Source organism: Trichechus manatus, unplaced genomic scaffold (genome assembly GCF_000243295.1).
Source record: "Trichechus manatus latirostris isolate Lorelei unplaced genomic scaffold, TriManLat1.0 scaffold00048, whole genome shotgun sequence".
Classification (NCBI taxonomy): Eukaryota; Metazoa; Chordata; class Mammalia; order Sirenia; family Trichechidae; genus Trichechus; species Trichechus manatus.
Window position 1 is genome coordinate 5,544,344 of NW_004443984.1, and position 16,715 is coordinate 5,561,058.

Below are 16,715 nucleotides of genomic sequence, written 5' to 3' on the forward strand. Positions count from 1 at the left end.
CTGGAATCGCCATTCTTCGAAATGTTATCCACAATTTGTTATGATCCACACAGTCGAATGCCTTTGCATAGTCAATAAAACACAGATAAACATCTTTCTGGTATTCTCTGCTTTCAGCCAGGATCTATCTGGCATCAGCAATGCCGGCATTAGCGTAGATATAATGTGTGAAGAGTGCTTGACTCAGTACCTTGCACACTGAACATGCTCAGATATCGCCAGTGGTATCTGAGACTGTGATGTTAAACCGGTTTTGAATTCTTTTAGTCCTACTAAAAAGTCCCATAAGGAGCCGTGGTGGCAATGGTTAAGCCCCTAGCGATTGGCCCCACCCAGCGGCTCTGCAGGAGAAAGACCTGGCAATTGGCTTCCATAAAGATTACAGTCTAGAAAACGCTACGGAGCAGTTCTGCTGTCACATGGGGTCGCTATGAGTTGAAATCTACTGATGGCCCCTGACAACAACAAAAAGTCCTATGCTGGAATACTTAACCGTCGTTATTAGAATGTACAAAGTCCTGCTCCTCTACCCCACCTTGTACCCCTACACAGAGAGTGAGACAGAGAGAGAGAGTTACTGATTTTTTTGTCCCCGGGATTACGCAAAACTGCACAAACTGGAGGCAATGGGGAAGCTACCGACGGTTTTTAACCAGGGCGGGGGGCCGGGCACCCGGGGGGGCCGGCTGGGCGCGAGTGCCCGCCCCTCTCCACCCAGCGGCGGGGCGGCCCCGGGGGATGCCCATTGGCTTCCGGGCCGTGTCACTTCCCGACGGTGGGAGCCGAGGCGGGCGGCGAGGACCTGGGCCCTGGCCGCGGACCGCAGAAGGGCGGACATGGTGGGGGCCCGGCAGTGGTCCCCCCTGCTCCTCTGCCTGCTGCAGTCCGCTCCATGTCAAGGTAAAGGCGGCCAGGGAGGCGAGGGGCGGCGGGGCGAGCCGGGGCTCCCGTGGGGGCGGGGGTGGGGGGCGGCCGCAGGGCGCCGGCAGCCACAGCAGCGGGGTGCGAATCAGCCTCGCCCGCCCACCGCGTTTGCTGTTGCCGGTGGACTACACAGACCCGGGTCTGAGAATTCCTTTCCGGAGGAACCGAATCCAGGTTCCTCAGTGCTTCAGGTGAACTTAAAAAAGAAAAGAGAAAACAGCAGTTTAAAAAGTGACTGCCTTTATTTATAAAGTGCTTTTTTAAGGTTTCTTAAACCACTACCCCCCGCATTAATGCCCTGCCCTTCCCTGTAGCCCCATCCCCTCCCTCAGGCTGGGGGTGGCCGAAGCTGCTCCCAGGGCTAGGGGAGGGGCGGGGGGTGGAGGCGGGCGAGGAATGGAGCTATGGCTTCGCCTGGCCTTGCGGTGTCCCTAGCAAGCCGCCTTTTTTTTCTGAGCCCTCCCCCACTGGAAAATAAAGTGGCCCCGTTGCCATCGAGTCGATTCCGACTCAGCGACCCTGTAGGACAGAGTAGAACTGCCCCATAGGGTTTCCAGGCAGCAGCTGGTGGATTCTAACTGCCGACCTCTTGGTTAGCAGCGTAGCATTTAACCACTCTGCCAGTGGCCTGCAGGGAACAAAATACCCCCAGCCTTTCCACGATTGATCCCAAAATTGCCTCAGGATATCTTCCTGGTCTTAACTCTTTGCTATGGAGTCGTTCTGATTCATAGTGACCCTATAGGACAGAGTAGAACTGCCCCATAGGGTTTCCAAGGCTGTAATCTTTAGGAAGCTGACTGCCACATCGTTTTTGACAGGGCGACTGGTAGGTTGGAACTGCCAACGTTTTGATTAGCAGCTGAGCACTTAACCACTGTACCATCAGGGCTCCTTTTCCTGATCTTAGACACAATTTAAGAGCTAGAAGGGCCCTGGGACATAACCTAATAATAATAGTAAAAGCCAACATTTATTGAGCAACGTCTATGATTTAGGCACCACGTTACTATCCTATTTAAGTTTCACAACAGCCCTATGAGGTAGATATTATTTCCCCCCTTTTCAGATGGGGAAACTGAGGCTTAAAGCAATTGAGGGAGTTGCCTAGGACAGAAGGGGGAGGTGAGAAACAGTACAGAGAAGACTGAGGCTAGATCAAGCATGACCAGCTTTGGCCTCCAGGGCGGGCAGCTGGAGCAGGACTGGCCATCCACCTGGGTCAGTGGGGTGATGCCCTAACCCCTCACGCCTTCACAGCTGTGAGTGTTTCTACCCTGATGAGGAACAGTGTACCCGGGGCGGGGGGAGGGGAGTGTCCTTTAACCCCATGTGTCATTATCATTCTCAATAGCTTTTCTATCCAGACCTGGCTGTACTTTGACCTGAGGACTATACGACACAGATGGTGGTGTCATGGTTAAGGTCTAAGAGCAGCCAGATCCACACTGAAATCCTGGCTTCCACACAAACTGCCTGTGTAGTCTCAGGCAAATTATTTAACAGGTCTCTGAGCCTCCTGCCCCGTCTGTGGAGCAGAGAAGACACCAACCCCAGAGGATGATTTGTCCTGAGGATTAAGTGAGGTTTTGTGTATAAAGTGCCAAACCAGTGCCTGGCACCCCGTGAAGCCTCAGTAGAGGGTGGCTATTCTAGCTGCTCTTTCTTCTGTGTGACTAGGCGCAGACTTTGGGCCTGTCCTGCCCATACACTGCCTTACAGATGGCTTGTAAGCAGACTTGGGCCTCCTGCCGGTCACCTGCTGTCCTAGTTATCTAGTGCTGCTATAACAGAAATACCTCAAGTGGATAGCTTTAACAAACAAATTTATTTTCTCACAGTCTAGGAAGCTAGAAGTCCAAATTTACGAGCGCTGGTTCTAGGGGAAGGCTTTCTCTCTCTGTGGGCTCTGGAGGAAGATCCTCATCTCTTCAACTTCCGCTTCCTGGTTCCTTGGAGATCTCCATGTGTCTTGGCATCTATTTACCCCATCTCTCCTCTGCCTGTTTGTTTAATCTCTTTTATATCTCAAAAGAGATTGACTCAGGATACACGCTCCACTGATCCTGCCTCATTAACATAATAGAGACGACCCATTCCCAAATGGGATTATAATCACAGGCATAGAGGTTAGGATTTACTATACATATTTTGGGGGGGATATAATGCAATCCGTAACACCTGCTAAGGAGCCCAGAACCTGGTTTGCAATGACAGTGTCTTGGTTATCTAGTGCTGCTATAACAGAAATACCACAAGTGGATGGCTTTAACAAACAGAGGTTTATTCTCTCACAGTCTAGTAGGCTAGAAGTCCAAACTCAGGGCGCCAGCTCCAGGAAAAGGCTTTCTCTCTCTGTCAGCTCTGGAGGAAGGTCCTTGTCATCAATCTTCTCTGGTCTAGGAGCTTCTCCGAGCAGGAACCCTGAATCCAAGGACGCATTCTGCTCCCAGCGCTGCTTTCTTGGTGGTATGCGGTCCCCCACTCTGCTCATTTCCTTTTCGTTTTATCTCTTGTAAGACAGAAGATGGTGCAGGCCACACCTCAGGGAAACTCCCTTTACATTGGATCAGGGATGTGACCTTAGCAAGAGTGTTACAGTCCCACCCTAATTCTTTTTAACATAATCTAATCTTGCCTCATTAACCACAGGTAGAGATTAGGGTTTACAACACATAGGAAAATTACAATCACAAAATGGAGGACAACCACACAATACTGGGAATCCTGGGCTAACCAAGTTGACACATATTTTGGGGGGACACAATTCAATCCATGACAGACACCATCAGCATCCAGGTGATCCAGTTAAGCTATGCGACACAGGACAAGGTGGGAATGGGGGCCTCCATTTGGGTCCAAAAAGTCAAGGGTGGGCAGCCCAAGCTGGGGAACTGAGCCAAGAGCCCCTCAGTAAAACTGGCCTCTCCCTCTCTGATGCCGTTCTGCAACCTGTGTGGATTTCCGTCATGGCCCACATGACACATCAGAGTGCTGAATTCTCTGTGGGACCATGAGCTCCTGAAGGGCAGGGATCGAGCTGTATTCCTCTTGGAAACCCCAGCACCCAGCACAGGGCCTGGCACAGCGGTCAGTAGATGTTTATTGGAGGAATGAAGCTGAACAGGCCCCATGAGGACCTAGAAGAGGAAGTAACGGTCAAGAGCTCACACATGGGAGTTGACTAGGCCTGGATTTGCTTCTACAACTTACTAGCTGAGAAGGCCCCAATTACCTCCTCTATAACGTGATTAATGAGTATCTACTTCCTAGAGGTATAGGGAGGATTGAATGAGAAAACACAGGTAAAGTACTTAGCACAATGCCTGATTCACAGGACACAGTACATGGTAGCTGCTATTATTCTTTATCATCATCATCATCATCACCACCACCTCTCTGGAGAATTCCCTGGAGAATGTGACTTTTTGAATCAGGTCTTTAAAAGATTAGATGGTGAACACCAGGCAGTCAAAGACAGCTGGATTCAAAGACATCCAAAAGAATGCAGTGGTTTGGGAACAATGAGGAGGAAGATAGGCTGTGGTCTGGTGAAGTGTGGTGAAGCTGTCTGGGAGAGGTCAGTCAGATGGCCGGGCCAGGAGCATGGACTTTATTCTGAGGACAAAGGAAGGGCAGGAGACTGGGGGGTGGTATAATCAGACACACATTTCAGTTATTTATTTATTTATTTTTATTGTTGTAGTTCAAGTGAAAGCTAACAATTCAAGTTTGTCTCTCATACAAAAATTTATACGTACATTGTTCTGTGACCCTAATTGCTTTGCCTATGCTGTGACAGCACACTCCTCCTTTCCACCTCAGATTTCCCATGTCCATTCAACCAGCTCTTAACCCTCTCTGCCTTCTCATCTGACCTCCGGACAAAAGCTGTCCATTTAGTCTCATGTCTCTACTTGAGCTAAGAAGCACGCTCTTCACGAGTATCATTTTATGTCCCATAGTCCAGTCCAATCTTTGTCTGAACAGTTGGCCTCGGGAATTGTTTCAGTTCTGGGTTGACCGAAAGTCTGGGGGCCATGTTTTCTTGGGTTCCTCTAGTCTCAATCAGACCATTAAGTCTGGTCTTTTTACTAGAATGTGAGTTCTGCACCCCATCTTTCTTCTGCTCCATCAGGGACTCTCTGTTGTGTTCCCTGTCAGGGCAGTCATTGGTGGTAGCCAGGCACCATCCAGTTCTTCTGATCTAAGGTTGATGGAGCTTCTGGTTTATGTGACCCTTTTGTCTCTTGGGCTAATGCTTTCCTTGTGACTTTGGTGTTCTTCATTCTCCTTTACTCCAGGTGAGTTGGGACCAATTGATGCATCTTAGATGGCCGCTCACTAGGTTTTAAGACCCCAGACGCCACTCACGAAAGTAGGATACAGAACATTTTCTTAATAAACTTTGTTATGCCAGTTGACCTAGATGTCGCCTGAAACCATGGTCCCCAGACCTCCGCCCCTCCTAGTCTGTCCCTCGAAGTGTTTGGTTGTATTCAGGAAACTTCTTAGCTTTGGTTTACAGACACACATTTCAGAAGATGAGGGTTGGCAATGAGGAGGGGTACCAGGGAGGGAAGTAGGAGCTAGGTAAAGGTCAGGGAAGGTATCATTGAGATAGTGACATCTGAGCAGAGACATGAGAGAAGCAAAGGAGTGAGCTCAATGGATATCCAGGGAAAGCAGTTTAGGCAGAAGGAACTGCATGTGCAAAGGTCCTGAGGTGGGAGTGTGGCTGGCTGTTCTGGGAAAGGAAAAAGGCCAGAGTGACAGGAAAGGAGGGAGCAAGGGGGTGAATAATGGGTGGGACTGGGTAGCGCCTTGTAGGTGATGGTAAGGATTTTGGCTTTTACCTTGAGTGAGTTGGAGGCCATTGGAGAGTTTTAAGCACTTTCATTTCATCCCTTGCTGCTGTGTGGAGACTGGACCAAGGGGGACAAGATTGGAAGCAGGGAGACCAGTTAGGAGGCCTTTAGAATAATCCAAGTTATTGCAGTATTCATTCATTTCCCCCAAGGAATATTTACTGACCACCTATTATATGCCAGGCACCACTGCAGGCTCTGGGGACATGACTGAGAACAAGACAGAGCCCCTGCTCCTTGAGACCCTCAGGGCTGTCCTCTACTGCAGGCAAGAGGGATGCTTGTCCGTTAGATGGTTCCTGTTCTATGGTGTTCCACTGGAGCCCTAGGTCCCTGCAGGCCCCTCCTGGTACAGATGGGATGCTGAGGACTAGGGAGGGGAAGGGACTGTTGAGGCCAGTGCAGGCAGGCAGTGGTAGGGCTGTGACCGGAACCCTCACTCCCGGGCTTCCTGTCCACACCATGTGCTTCTCCACTTCATCCACCCCGGATACTTCTGGCTCCTTATTTGGTGAGCACCTGACTGCGCATCATGCTGCTGTTCAGCTCTGAGTGACCCGTCAAGACCTACCGGGGATTCCAGGCTTCATGACCTCTCTCTGCCCCACAGGGAGACCCCGCCTGGCCCCTCCCCAGAACGTGACGCTGCTTTCTCGGAACTTCAGCGCGTACCTGATGTGGCTCCCTGGGCCTGGCAACCCCCAGAACGTGACTTATTTCGTGGCCTATCAAAGGTAGATGGAGCCCTGGTGGCACAATGGTTAAGCATTTGGTTGCTTACCAAAAGGCCAGCAGTTCGAATCCACCAGCTGCTACTTGGAAACACTATGGGGCAGTTCTACTCTGCCCTATAGGGTCACTATGAGTTGGAATCGACTCGATGGCAACGGGTTTGTGTTTTTTTCAAGGGCAGAGGGGAGCCTCGGGCAGGTGGGAGAGCAGACTATGGACTTGGGGGGTGGGCAGCATGGCTTCTCTGGGATAGTAGCATTCAGTGTGGTCAGCATTCACTGGTTCTGTGTCCCATGGGAGATGGCATGTGGCAGGTACATGGCGAGGGGCGTGCTAGGCTCAGGTAAAGGTCTGGAGGTGGGAATGATATTAAAAGAGCAGTGCACAGGTGATAGCCCTGCCAGGGATGGGGGGCATCTTTGAGCAAAGCTGGAGCAGGGGCTTGGGTGGGGTGGAGGGTCAGGTGATGGAATTCTTTGTGTGTGTGTATGTGCATATATATATACATATATATATATATAATTTTATTTGTTGTTATTGAGAATATACACAGCAAAACATACACCAATTCAACAGTTTCTACAAGTACCATTTAGCAACATTTATTATGTCCTTTGGGTTGTATAACCATTCTCACCCTCCTTTTCTGAGTTGTTCCTCCCTCATTAACATAAATTCACTGCCCCCTAAGGTTCCTGTTTAATCTTTGAGTTGCTGTTGTCAATTTGATCCCATATAGATCATTCTTAAAAGAGCATAATGTTCAAGGCAAACATTTTTTACTAGTTAAGCTAAACTATCGTTTGGTTTTAAGAAGACTTCAGGGAATATTTTTGGTTTAAGGTTTAAAGATGATCTCAGGGCAATAGTTCAGAGGTTCATCCAACCTTCATGGCTCCAGGAAGTCTGGAGTCCATGAGAGTCTGAAATTCTGTTCTGCATTTTCCCGCTTTTGATCAGGATTCTTATATGGAAACTTTGATCAAAATGTGCAGTATATGGTAGCTGGGCACCATCCAGGTCTTCTGGTCTCATGGCAAAGGAGGCAGTTGTTCATGGAGGCAATTAGCCACACATTCTAGGCTCAGGTAAAGGTCTGGTAATAGGTCTTCCTATTCCTGACTCTCTTTCTTCCTCTGTTTGTTCCAGGCAAACAGAGACCAGTTGTTCTGCCTTGGATGGCCACTTGCAAGCTTTTAAGACCCCAGGCACTATGCATCGAACTAGGAGGTAGAAAAGAGGCACTGAACATGTTATTAGGTCACCTAACTGTATATTCCACGAAACCATGACCCTAAACCTCCAAACCAAGAAACCAAATCCCATGAGATTTTGGTTGTACATAAGCAGCCTCAGCAGCTAATCTTTTTTTTTTTTTGTAGTTGTTGTAAATATATATATATATATCACAACTTTTGCCAATTCAGCTTTTTACAGATGTATAATTTATTGACAGCAATTATAATCAGCTGTGCAACCCTGCTCTTAATCAACTCAATATTTCCATCCAGGTGATGGAATTCTTGAGTGCCTGGATGAGGTGCTTAGAGTTGTTCCAGCAGGTTAAAACCAAAAAGACCAAACCCATTGCCAGTGAGTTGATTCCAACTCATGCCAACCCCGTGTGTTACAGATAGAACTGCTTCATAAGGTTTTCTTGGCCATAGTCTTTACAGAAGCAGATCACCAGGTCTTTCTTCCGCAGAGCTGCTGGGCAGGTTCGACCCGCCAATCTTTAGGTTAGTTGTTGAGCACAAACTGTTTGTGCCACCCAGAGACAAAGGGGTTGTACAGTCCCCTACAGAGCCTGTGGCAGGCATCACTAGATGATCACGGCCCTTTTCCCCACTAAGCCTGGACACAACCTTGTGCTCCTTCTCAACTTGTAGCCCAGGTGCCGCTACTAATTGAAAGGAGCCTGAAAGCAGAAGCAGATACACTATCCTTGCACATAGATGAGAATCATTTTAAGTTCTTTGGTGGGAGAGTAATGATAAAAGCAGATACTCAGGCAAATTAATCTGGAATTGTGCGGAGGAGGAAGCAGGAAGAGGAGGGGAATACTGTGCATTCAGAACCCGCCCTGTGCCAGGTGGAGTGCTAAGGACCTTATGCAATATTTTGCTTCCTCCTCCCAGTATCACTGGGCAGGCACTGTATTATCCCTCGTGTAGAGCTGAGAGGGGTGATGACTTGCCCAAGAGTTCCGGTGGTGGAGCCAGAAGAGGAACCTAGCTCTGTCTGAACAGGTGTTTTTCCAATTCCCCCATAATCCCTCCATCTTTAGGATCCAGATGTGAGTCATGGGGACTACGTTGGGAAAGGACAGACTGCAAGAGAGATTTCAAAAGAAATAAAGTCATGTGCCACATAATGTCTGTTAAGGCAACATTCAACCTTGTATACTTCCACGGTCCCATAAGGTTATAATAGAGTTCAGAAATCCTGAGAGAACAGGACGTAACTGGACGTAGTGAATGCAACAGCTTCCCACATGCAACACGTGTATCTCATGTCTCTTGTATACAAAGCAGTTGTGCTGCCAGGCATATATGGTATAGTATATACATAACCTATAATAGTCATAATAAACACCTGTGTTACTGGCTTATATATGTATTGTACTGTACTTTCTATCTTTATTTTAATGTGAACTTTCTCTACTTACAAATAAAAAGTTTACCGTGTAACAGTGTACGCTTCGTCTCATAGGCAGTAGCATTCAGTCTCGTGTATCATGAATCTCTTGAGTATTGTAGCATTATCTCTCTGCTTAATTTTCTTTTGAAAATATTACCGCGAAGTGCATCATGGCTCCCAGACGCAGCAAAACCAGTGCTAGTGATAGCGGCAGCAAGAGGAAAAGAAGTGTTGATTTGGTAGCGAAACAAAAAGTTATTAAACAGCACGAAGGTGGAAAATCAGTGAATGCTATTGCTCGAGATGTAGGCATGTTCGCACAACGTCTGTCCATATCACGTAATGTTCTATTTCACAGAATGCAGTGGGGATGTTAAACGACCCATGACGGTCCTCAGATGAGGAGGCAGAAAGCACCTAACATTTACTGTGTATTTGCCCTGTGTCAGGCACTGGGTCAATACAGGAAATGTATTTAATCCTCAGAACAGCCTATGAGGAAGGGTGTAATACCCCCACTTTACAGATGAGGAAACTGATGCACCAACAGTGTAAATATTTTGCTTAAAGTCACACACTAATAAATAGTAGAACTGGGAGAAATTTATTAAGGAGTTAAAAGCCCATTCTCTGCACCTTTATAATTTTTTTCCTTCTCTTTTATGCTTTTTAAACATCTGTGAACCCACCACCCAATTAAAAAAAAAAACAAAAACAGTTGCTGTTGAGTCAGTTCTGACTCACGGCAACCCCATGTGTGTCAGAGTAGAACTGCACTCCATAGAGTTTTCAATGGCTGATTTTTCAGAAGTAGATCACCAGGCCTTTCTTCTGAGGTGCTTCTGGGTAGACTCAAACCACCAACCTTTTGGTTAGCAGCCAGTCATGTTAACTGTTTGCACCACTCAATACAAGAACTAGAATGTCACTGATAACTCGCATCCGCCTGTTTGTTATTCTCTATCCTGTTGCCTAACTCCCTACTCTTTAGAATTAAGCGCTATCCTGAACTTCGTTTCATTCGTTTGCTTTTCTTCATAGGTTTATCATGTATGTGTCTCCAAACAATATACTATTTTATTTTAAATTTTATAGACATGGAATAGCACAGTGTGTATTTTTCTAAAATGTACTTTTTTTTTTAATTAAGCATTATGATTCTGAGATTCATCTATGTCCATTGGTGTAGTAGTTCAGTCATTTTCCCTCCTGTATAGTATTCCATCATATAAATACCAACAGAACTAGCTACATAATTTGCGGGGCCCAATGTAAAATGCAAATTCAGGGCCCTTTGTTCAAAAATAGATTAATGTAGGAATAATTGACATCTTCACAATATTGAGTTTTTCAATCTATAAACATGATATATTGCTTCATTAATTTATCACATCGAGATTAAATATTGTCTAATAGACTTCTGTAAAGAATATATACGCTGCAGTTCTTGGATGTAACGTTCTATAAATGTCAATTTGGTCAAGTAGGTTAATAGTATTTTTCAGATCTGTGTTCTTACTGATTTGTGTGTGTGTGTGCTTGTTCATCTGTCACTGGGAAAGGTGTGTTACAATCTCCGACTATGATTGTGAGTTTCCCTGTTTTTCCCCCAATCCTGTCAATGTTTGCTTCATGTAATTTGAAGCTCTGTCATCAGATGTGTACATGTTTATGATTACTGTAGCTTCTTGATATACTTTCATCATTATGAAATGTCCCTCTTTGTCCCGAGTAATGCTTCTTGCTTAAAAGTTTAGTCAGATATTAGTATAACTACACCAGCTTTCTTTTGGTGAGCGTTTGCATAATAAATCTTTTCCTACCCTTTCACTTTAAACTTTTCAATAGCCTTGATTTAAGGTGTGGAGCCCTGGTGGTACAGTGGTTAAGAGCTCAACTGTTAACCAAAAGGTCAGCAGTTCGAATCCACCAGCGGTTCCTTGGAAACCCTATGGTGCATTCTGCTGTGCCCTATAGAGTTGCTAAGAGTTGGAATCAACTCAATGGCAGCAGATATACACAGTGGTAAATCTTTGTCTTTTAATTGGTGTATTTAGCCATTTTTAAAAACTTAATTCCTGATGTATTTGGATTTAAATATATCATCTTACTGTTTTCTATTTGCTCCACTGTTCTCCGTTCCCTTTTCTTTCATTTCTAGTCTTTTTTGGTGTTATTTTTCATTATTTTATTTTTTCCTCTGATAGCATGTTATGTAATCCTTTACTACTCTTTTAGTGTTTACCGTAGAGATTATAACATGCACACTGGACTTATTAAAGTACTTTCCCACTTCCTGGACAATGCAAGGACTTTAAAACACTTTAAATTGATTAACCTTCCTCCCATCTTTTCTGCTATTGTTGTCTTGCGTATTTTAGTTCTGCAAATATTTTAAACCCACAAGGCAATGATTATTGTTTCACACAGTCAGTATTTAGATTTATCTACATATTTTCCACTGCTGTTCATTCCTTCCTACATTTCCCTACTTCCAGCTGGGATCATTTACCTTTGCCTGAAGAACTCACTTTGGTATTTCTGATGGTGTGGGTCAGCTGCTGACAGATCCTCTATTTTTTGTTTTCTTCATTTTTCCTTACGTTTGGGTTAAAATGGGTAAAAACATTCTAGAATGGCAACTTTTCCTTTTAGCATTTTGAAGAGACTAAGTTGCTGCCTTCTAGCTTTAAAGATTTTCTATTGAGAAGTCAGCTGTCAGTCTTATTGTTGCTTCTTTGATAGTAATTGCCTTCTTTTCTGTGGCTACTTTGAAGATCTCTTTGTTTTTAGTGGTTTAACTATGATGTCTCTAAGTGTATTTTTCTTTGTTTATCTAGATGAAACTTCTTTTTAAAAAAAAAAATCATTTTATGGTCTTCAAAGCATTAGGCTATTGCAAAAGATCAAGGAATCTAAGATGCAGTTGCTTCAGCTCATTAAGTCACTTTCACATTCCTAAAATAGGTGGTGTACAATTTTCTTGTTCTGGGTCAGCCTGGGCAAAAAAAAAAAAAAATGTTTCATTGTGGTTTAGGTGAAGGTTTGCAGAGGAAGATAGTTTCCCATTCAACAGTTTGTACACAGTGTGTTCTGAGGCATTGATCGCAGCCCCCTCAATGTGTCAGCACTCTCCCCATTTCCACCCTGGGTTCCCCATTACCTTTTGTCTACTTTTCCTACTCCTTCCTGCCTTCTCGTCTTTACTTTTGGGCAGGTTTTGCCCTTTTGGTCTCTTATAATTAGCTGTTCTAAAGGAGATTATTCCTCGCAGGTGTTATTGTTTATTTTGTTTCTATTGTTTGGCTGAGAGGTGGTCTCCGGGAGTGGCTTCAGTTCCATGTTAGAAAGGTGTCTTAGGGCTGTAGTCTTGGGGGTTCCTCCAGTCTCTATCAGACCAGTTACTATGGTCTTTTTTGTGGATTTGATTTTTGTTCTACGTTTTTCTCCTGCTCTGCCCAGGACCCTCTATTGTGATTGGGATCGTGTTATATCTGTATATTGCTTTGGGTAGTATTGACATTTTCACAATGTTAAGACTTCTTATCCATGAGCGTGGTATGTTTTTCAGTTTATGTAGGTCTCTTGGTTTCTGGCAGTAGTGTTTTGTAGTTTTCTTTGCATAAGTCTTTTATGTCCCTGGTTAGATTTATTCCTAAGTATTTTATCTTTTGAGGGGCTATTGTAAATGATATTGTTTTCCTGATTTCCTTTTCAAAGATTTTTCTGTTTACGTAGAGGAATCCAACTGATTTTCATACACTGATTTTGTATCCTGCCACTTTGCTGAATCTTTCTATTAGTTCCAGTAGCTTTCTTATGGACTCTCTGGGACTTTCTATGCATAGGATCTGCAAATAGGGGTAGTTTCACTTCTTCCTTACCAATTCAAATGTCATTTATTTCCTTTTCTGCGTTATTGCTCTAGCTAGGACTTCCAATACAATGTTGAATAGGAGTGATGATAAAGGGCAACCTTGTCTCATTTCTGTTCTCAAAGGTAATGCTTTTGGTCTCTCTCTGTTGAGGATAATGTTGGCCGTTGGTTTTGTATAAATGCCCTTTATTATGTTGAGGCATTTCCCTTCTATTCCTATTTTGCTGAGAGGTTTTATCAGGAATGAGTGTTGGGCTTTATCAAATATCCTATTTTGCTGAGAGTTTTCATCAGGAATCGGTGTTGGGCTTTATCATATGCCTTTTCTGCATCGATTAAGATGATCACGTGGTTCTTTTCCTTTGTTTTATTTATGTAGTGGATTATGTTGGTTGGTTTTTCTAATGTTGAACCATCCTTGCATGCCTGATATGAATCTCACTTGGTTGTGATGTATTATTTTTTTGATATGCCGTTGATTCTATTGGCTAGGATTTTGTTGAGAATTTATATGTCTGTATTTATGAGGGATATTGGTCTGTCATTTTCTTTTTTAGTGATGTCTTTGCCTGGCTTTGGAATCAGGGTTATGCTAGCTTCATAGAATGAATTCGAGAGTATTCCTTCCTTTTCTACGTTCTGGAATAGTCTGAGTAGAATTGGTGTCAATTCTTTTCTGAATGTTTCGTAGAATTCTCCAGTGACGCCATCTGGGCTGGGGCTTTTTTTGTTGTTAGAAATTTTTTTTATGACCTCTTCCATTTCTTCTTTTGTTATGGGTCTATTCAATTTTTCTATCTCAGTTTGGGTTAGTTTAGGTAGGTAGTGTGTTTCTAGAAATTTGTCCATTTCCTCTAGGCTTTCAAATTTGTTACAGTTTTTCTTAGTATTCTGTTATCATCCTTCTTATTTCATTTGGTACTGTTGTAGTGTCACCCAGCTTGTTTCTTATTTGGGTTGTTTGCATCTTCACCTGTTTTTCTTTTGTCGATTTGGCCAGTGGTTTGTCAGTTTTATCTATCCCTTCAAAGAACCGGTTTTTAGTATTGTTGATTCTTTCTGTTGTTTTTTTGTTCTCCGTTTCATTCATTTCTGCTCTAACTTTTGTTTTGTCGTTTCTTCTGGCAATCATGGACTTCTTTTGCTGCTCTCTGTCTAATTGTTCAAGTTGTAGGGTTGATGTTTTGATTTTTGCCCTTTCTTCTTTTTTGTGTGTGTTTACTGCTATCAGTTGACCTCTGAGCATTGCTTTTGCTGTGTCCGAAAGGTTTCGGTATGTTGTGTTTTCATTCTCATTTGATTCTAGGCATATTTTTATTTCATCTTTGATGTATTCTATTACCCAGTAGTTTTTAAGCAGGCTGTTACTCAGTTTCCATGTATTTGCTTTTTTTTCTTGTTCTTCCTGTTACTGATTTCTACTTTTATAGTGTTGTGATCAGAGAAAATGCTTTGTATTATTTTGATGTTTTTGGATTTGTTGAGGCTTGCTTTGTGTCCTAAAATGTGGTCTATTCTGGAGAATGATCCATGAGCATTGTAGAAGAATATGTACTTTGCTGCTGTTGGGTGAAGTGTTCTGCGTATGTCTCTGAGGTCAAGTTGGTTGATTGTGGTGTTTAGATCTTCTGTGTCTTTGCTGAGTTTCTTTCTAGTTGTTCTGTCCTTCACCAAAAATGGTGTGTTAAAGTCTCCTAGTGTTATGTGGAAGTGTCTATTTCTCTTTTCAATGTTGTTAGAGTTTTTTTTTTTTTAAAGTATTTTGGACTTCTGTCATTGAGTGTGTATAAATTCATTATGGTTATGTCCTCTTGGTGGACTGACCCTTTAATCATTATATAATGTCCTTCCTTGTCCTTTATGATGGATTTTGCCTTAAAGTCTATTTTATCAGAGATTAACATTACCACCCCTGCTCTTTTGTGGTTATTGTTTGCTTGATACATCTTTTTCCATCCTTTAAGTTTTAGTTTATTTATATCTTTGTCTCTTGCAGACAGCATACCAATGGGTCATGTTTTTTAATCCATTCTGCCACTCACCGTCTCTTTGCTGGTGCATTATGTTTACATCAGTGTGATTATCAATAGGTATGAGCTTGTTGCTGTCATTTTGTTATGCTTTTTTTTTTGTGGTGTTGACGGTTTCTTTGTTCCACTTAATTTTCTGTACTGAGTTATTTTTGATTGTGGATTTTCTTCTCATTTCCTTTGTTGTTGTAAGTTTTGTATGTACTAAGTCTTTATGATTTTCTTCTTTGTTATTTTGATGTGTAGATTTGTTAACATTCTTGGTGGTTACCCTGAAATTTCCCTTTGTCTTCTTGAGTTTAAAGAAGTCATTTATTTCTTGATATTGTCTTGACTTCCTCTTCGTATGAAAGTTCTAAACTTAAAACCATTTATTTCTTCTTTATGTTTTGAAGTTGTCATCAGTTGCAGATTGACATCTCTGGTTTCCTGTTTTTTACCTTTTAGCTTTATTTTACTTCTGAGAGTTGTTTATCTGGGCCGACGCCTGGCTAATGCTGCCATGTGTTTTGATCTCAAGTTGTTGTCTGGTGTGGTTGGTTTTCTGTCCTAAAGACTCCCTGTAACATTTCTTGTAAAGTTCGTCTGGCTTTTACAAATTTCCTTAATTTCTTTTCATCTGGAAATGTCCAAATTTCACCTTCATATCTGAGGGATAATTTTGCTAGATATATGATTCCTGGTTGGTAGTTCTTTTTCTTTCAAGGTTTTATATATGTCATCCCATTGCCTTCTTGCCTGGATGGTTTCTGCTGAGAAATCAAAGCTTATTCTTATTGATGCCCTTTTGTAGGTGATCTGTCATTTTTCTTGAGCTGATTTCAGGATTCTGTCTTTAACTTTGGTTTTGGAAAGTTTGATTATAATATGTCTCAGTGTTTTTCTTTGGTGATCTATCCTGTATGGAGTTCATTGTGCTTCTTGGATGGTTATCTTCTCATATTTCATTGTATCAGGGAAGTTTTCTGTCAGCAAATCTTCAACAATTCTCTCTGTACTTTTGTTGTCTCCTCCCCTTCTGGGATTCTGATCATATGTAAGTTATTCCTCCTGATAGTGTCCCACACAACTCTTAGGCTGTCTTTATTTCTCTTCATCCTTTCTTTTTTTTTGGGGGGGGGTATTATTCTTCAAACATGTTAGTGTCAAGGGATTTGTCTTCTATTCCATTGGCCCTATCTTCCATTGGTTCGATTCTACGCCTATGGCTTCCCTTTGAGTTGTATATTTCTGAAATCTTATTGTTAAGCTTCTGGATTTCTAGTTTCTGTTTTTGTATGCTTTCCAATTGTCTATTTATTTTGTCATTTTGTTCTTGTATTGTTTTCCTGAATTCTCCTAGCATTTTGTCTGTGCTTTCCTTTGTTTTGTCTGTGTTTTCCTTAATTTTGTCTGTGTTTTCCTTGATTTCTTTGAGGACCCTCTACGTAAGTCTTTGTACTCCTTATTAGGTAGCTCCATTACCTTTTCTTCCTCAGGGAGGTTTTCTGGTTCTTTATTTTGGTAACTTGCTGGGGCCATCTTTCCCTGCTCTTTGGGTGATTTACTATTGTCTTTTGTCTCCAGGACATTAGGGAGTTAATTGTATTTATTTATGAATTGTATGCTTGTTTACTGGATCCTGTTTTTTTTTTTTTTTTTTTT

At 43.0% G+C, this 16,715-nt stretch overlaps 1 protein-coding gene across 2 annotated transcripts in view; it reads left to right on the forward strand.

Annotated features, from left to right (window-relative positions):
• The first annotated feature begins 836 nt into the window (after nt 1-836).
• Nucleotides 837-16,715, forward strand: part of IFNLR1 (interferon lambda receptor 1) — a 33,079-nt gene continuing 17,200 nt past the window's right edge. For both annotated transcript variants that reach the window (XM_004377114.2, XM_004377115.2), the window contains exons 1-2: nt 837-894; nt 6,403-6,526. In XM_004377114.2, the coding sequence (XP_004377171.1) occupies nt 837-894; nt 6,403-6,526 (182 nt within the window). The remainder of the gene's footprint in view (nt 895-6,402; nt 6,527-16,715) is intronic.